Raw genomic sequence first — 4772 nt, forward strand, 5'->3', positions numbered from 1 at the left:
ATGCAATTACTCCACTCTATGTTAAACATCATTATTTTAAGAAAACAAGAAAAAGTCATACAATAGGACGGTGAAACGTATTTTGATTGTGAAATAATATTAATTCATTCATTCACTCATTCATTCTCTATTGTTCTATGTCAAACATAGAAATTTGGCTTCCATATGGCGTAAAAGTTAGATTTTTTTCATGTACTAGTATTCACAAGATGTTGACTTATCGTGGTTAGCTGTATAGTCAAATCTTAAGACTACAGGTATTCATGCTTACAAACCTTATTTCACAGAGACGGAAAAAATAGAAGAAATTTCCATATTTCGCTATGACTTTTTTCTTTTGTTTTGAGATTGATTTGAGAGTCAAGGCAGCTTTTCATGAAACTTTTTCAATCACTGACAGCCGTTTAATTCAATGCAACTGACTGGCAAAGAGCAAAATTTATTTGTCAGTGAAAATCACTGATGAAAAACCACTTGATGAAATGCCCCATATTCTGCCTATCGTTGACCTGGAAAAAACTGACTTATTACATGATGGATGGAATTGCATGTCAACTTCTTCAGTCTGGTCACCTGGACCAATGAAGAAGCAATTGACAGGATATTCTGACTTCATATGCTAGATACTTAAGGGATTTCTTTTCTCTCCCCACCCCCCCCCCCCCCAATCTGCGAACTCCGCGGTTTTGACATGAGTCGCTTTTAAGGCAAGTGAGTAGGTTTTCAAACTAACTTTCATGGATCACAGTCTGTATTGATCTTTGACAGTAAAGATCTATTCCTTCCAGGCAATAATAAAAAAACAGACGTTTTGGTATTGATGATAATGTTCCGAATCCAGTTGAAGTAGTAACGCTTATTATTATTTTATTTTATCTATTTTTTTATGTTTCAACGCACAGGGACCGGCGAGATACGCGAAAGTCATTTTTTCATAACAAAACAGTCCCGATCATAGAAATGACGAGCCGTACCCATTACTTTGTTCTACTGTTGGAACTAAGTCTCCGAGTTGTTGGGGTACGGCCCTTTCAAGAATCAACTGCTGCTACAACTATAGGAAATGTAAGCAAATATCCACTCACAGCTATTACAGTGGACTACATTAGGGTAAGTTGGACGGATTTTGAAGCATCATCAATGGTGACTGAGTTTGATGAGCAGAATCTTGGCACTGAAGTAGAAAACCTTAGCTGGCAATGGGTATTCCCCTGGACATGGTACACTATTGTGCAACTTTTTTTATCAAGTTTTGGCATTGTCGGTAACCTACTGGTAATCTTGGCGTTGATCAAGCGAAACGCCTACACCCACTCCACAGATATTTTCATCGGCGGTCTCGCCGTTGCGGACTTCCTGACTTCAGTTCTGATGATCCCGGTACCCTTGCTGGTGAGGGTGCCGGACACAACCCTGGCGGCGGTGTACTGTAAAACTATTTACTCGGCGTACTGGTACTCTGTGTGTCTCCATGCTTCAGTGTACACTCTTACCGGGATGTCAGTAGAGCGGTGTCTTGCGGTTGTCTATCCTCTCCGCTTTAAAGAGTGGGTTAATCGCCGCACTGTGCACGTTTATCTCACGTGTGTCTGGATCGGTTCCTTTATATCATTCACGTTTGCTATGACCACAATCGTTATGAACAACCGATGCGTAAACTTGATTCTGCCTCGTTATGAGATGGAGTTTTACCTTTACTTGACGGCGCTGCGATTCGGCGTGCCGTCCTTGGTCATGATCGTTACGCAGACGCTGACGATATCAATGCTCCGTCGTCACTCTCGTGAACTCCAAGGCAAGCTCACAAGCAAGCACGGCTCGGCGTCGACCGTTCATTCCAACGCTCAGAAAACCGTTGTAAAGATGACTTTGATGATTGTCCTTATCTACATCTTGAGTATTGGTCCTCAGCAAGTGATGGTGTTTGTCGCTGTCCGTCGTGGCATCGTGACTACTTACGTCGGCACTCCATTGTATCACGCCATAAACCAGATCGCCCTGGTCAACGCGTGCTCTAACCCTCTTATCTACGCTGCCCGCTACCGGAAGTTTCGTCTCGCCATCAGAGATCTTTTCAAGCGTAACGTGTCCCAGCGTGGAGCACCACTTTTTTACACGCACAATGTCAGGATCAATATCACGCAAACCCCTCAGAAGGAAAAGACCATAAGTACACGTGGTAACTCCAGTCATGCTTCACAGTAAATTCACTTTTTTTTGTGCCATTTAGCAAAATTATAGCGGGAGGAACCATTTCCGTTTTCCACCTCCTCCCTCTTTTCTATTTTTTTTTCTAAGCAATGATATATTCTACAAAATGTAATTGCTACGAGACAATCATACACTCAGCAAAAAAACAAACAAACAGAAAGTTAAAAACTTTTTCGAGTTCATATTTTTCATAGAAGAATTTGATTAAAATTAATGCATTTAATACCATATTAAAGGTTATTTGATTGGCTATCAAATTAGTTGGTTGATTCAAAAAGAAACTTAACGCATAAGTAAACACGTTCATTTTTTGCCCGCCAAGATAATAATAACAACAAAAGCCAGGATACCACAATGAGAGACTTCTATGAAACGGCAAAAACATAGTTCTTGTTGTCTTCATCTCTTTATAACATCAAACAAAAACAAAATAGGAAACTAAAGGGGGAAAATAAGACTTTTCTTTCAGCTCAAACTTCAAACATAAGAGTAATGACATAAAGATGGTCAAATAAACAGAATTTCTTTCTTTTACTTTTTTTAGTAATTTAGCAATCCATGAGATAAATTTTAGAGCAAAGTATTATCTACAATTTTCTTTTTCTGAAAACAAATTGATTTTTTTTGTTAATATTGATTCTTCTCTTATTTTTTTTTTGAATTTGGGTTTGACCGAAGATTCTTTATTTCCCCCTCATTTTTGGTCCTTTTTAATATATTGGGTTTCAAAGATATTATAGAGATCAGAGGTTTATTTTTGCAATTTAATTAATGTGTTTAATTCTGTTAAAATATGTTTTTTGTTCTTATTGTTATATCGAAGAGTTTTTGCGTGTGAATGACAATTTGTTCATTTCTGCAATTTTTGCTTTTGTGCCTTGGAAGAGAAGAACAAATGTGTTAACTCATTCGTAACTTTCCCTTTTTATTGACCTACTATACGCTGATAGGCAATTAAATTACCTTTAATATGGTATAATTCATTAACTTTTAAAGGGGAAGGCTAGTAACTGATCAGTGGGAATCAGTGGAAATGCTGGGAGATGATTGTTCCAATCCTTATGGGATTCATTCAAGAGTTCATTGTATATGTATTGTTGTGTGAAAATGATTTGCTTCAGAACGGTCTCATATTCAAGTAATGTGCAGATTAATGCTCCGTCAATGACCAGGGACGCTAACCTGGAAGCATTAAACTGCACATTACTTGAATATGAGACCATTCTGAAGCAAATCATTTTCACACAACAATAGATATACAATGAACTATTGAATGAATCCCATAAGGATTGGAACAATCATTTCCCAGCATTTCAACTGATTCCCACTGATCAGTTATTAGCCTTCCCCTTTAACCAAATATTCTATGAGAAATATACACTTGAAAAAATGTTTACTTTCTTCTTTTTTTTTTGCTGAGTGTATAAATGGGGAAAGTACAGGGCAGTTGCCTGTTATTTTCAATATATTATAGTGATCACTTTTTCACTATCTTTGTGCGTTTTTTGTTTTCACACAGCAGTAGAATACGTGTATCATGAGCGCGCGAATCGTATTTTTATAAATGCCTTGACGGTTTTGCTTTTACATTTATCGCCAAAGCAAATTTTGTCACAACTGACTTATCTACTCATCCTAGTTTCATTAACCGTGTAGAACCAAGTTATTTTGGAAGCTAAAAAGGCGGCGGCGGGGGGGGGGGGGAGGTCTGTTCCAGCCCCCCCCCCCCATCATTTTAGCGCTTAGAGACAAAGGTATGTAATAACGCGCTATATAAATGTTGTCAATTATTGCTATTATCATCTCGTCTAGGCAACGATTTTGCAAATATGCAAATTTTGTCAACAATTCTTGATGTTCACACTGCGATTAATATTCAATCCAGAAACCGTTATTCTAAATGAATGTTTAAACACACACAAAAAATGATGTGTGTATATTTTTGTCAACTGAAAATTGAAATATTGAAAGTGATCATTAAATTATGAAATGTGCACTGCGAGATTTATATGGAAACGCATTTCTTTTTTTAATCGTTTTTATTGTATCGAATCTACTAAAATGACAACTTTTTCACAATAACAACTTTTTGCTCTCCGTTAACTAGAAGTAGTCTGGGTGCCAGAGGCTGAACCTTGTTTTACCGTCCACCCAATGTTTTTTGATGGTTTTACCCTATTTCGGGGGTGCTGAATACGAATCTGGATGATGCAACTCTTGCATCCTTGAGGGTTTTGAGATATTCAAGATGGCCGCCAAAATGGCCGCCAAAACCGAAAATTCCCACGTATTTCCTTCTAAATGGTGCGAAATTGAAAATAATTGATGATTCTCCCTATTTGGAATGTGCTGAATCCGAATCTGGATGATGCAACTCATGCATCCATGAAGTTTTTGAGTAAATCAAGATGGCCGCCAAAATGGCCGCCAATTAAAACCGGAAATTCCCACGTATTTCCTTCTAATTGTTGAGAAATCAAAAACAATTGATGGTTTTACCCCATTTCGAGGGTGCTGAATCCGAACCTGGATGATGCAACTCTTGCATCCATGAAATTTTT

At 37.9% G+C, this 4772-nt stretch overlaps 1 protein-coding gene across 1 annotated transcript; it reads left to right on the forward strand.

Annotated features, from left to right (window-relative positions):
- The first annotated feature begins 1140 nt into the window (after nt 1-1140).
- LOC139735583 (adenosine receptor A1-like) lies at nt 1141-2205 on the forward strand. Its single transcript, XM_071646340.1, has one exon. It carries the CDS (start codon nt 1141-1143, stop codon nt 2203-2205), a length of 1065 nt encoding a protein of 354 aa, XP_071502441.1.
- Nucleotides 2206-4772: the final 2567 nt, after the last annotated feature.

This window comes from Diadema antillarum, unplaced genomic scaffold (assembly GCF_040938485.1).
Source record: "Diadema antillarum isolate AM-2024a unplaced genomic scaffold, OU_Dant_1.0 seq00000586_RagTag, whole genome shotgun sequence".
Taxonomy (NCBI): Eukaryota; Metazoa; Echinodermata; class Echinoidea; order Diadematoida; family Diadematidae; genus Diadema; species Diadema antillarum.

Coding starts and splice junctions, on each gene's coding strand:
- LOC139735583 (XM_071646340.1), top strand. CDS start 1,141: ATGGTGACTGAGTTTGATGAGCAGAATCTTGGCACTGAAGTAGAAAAC.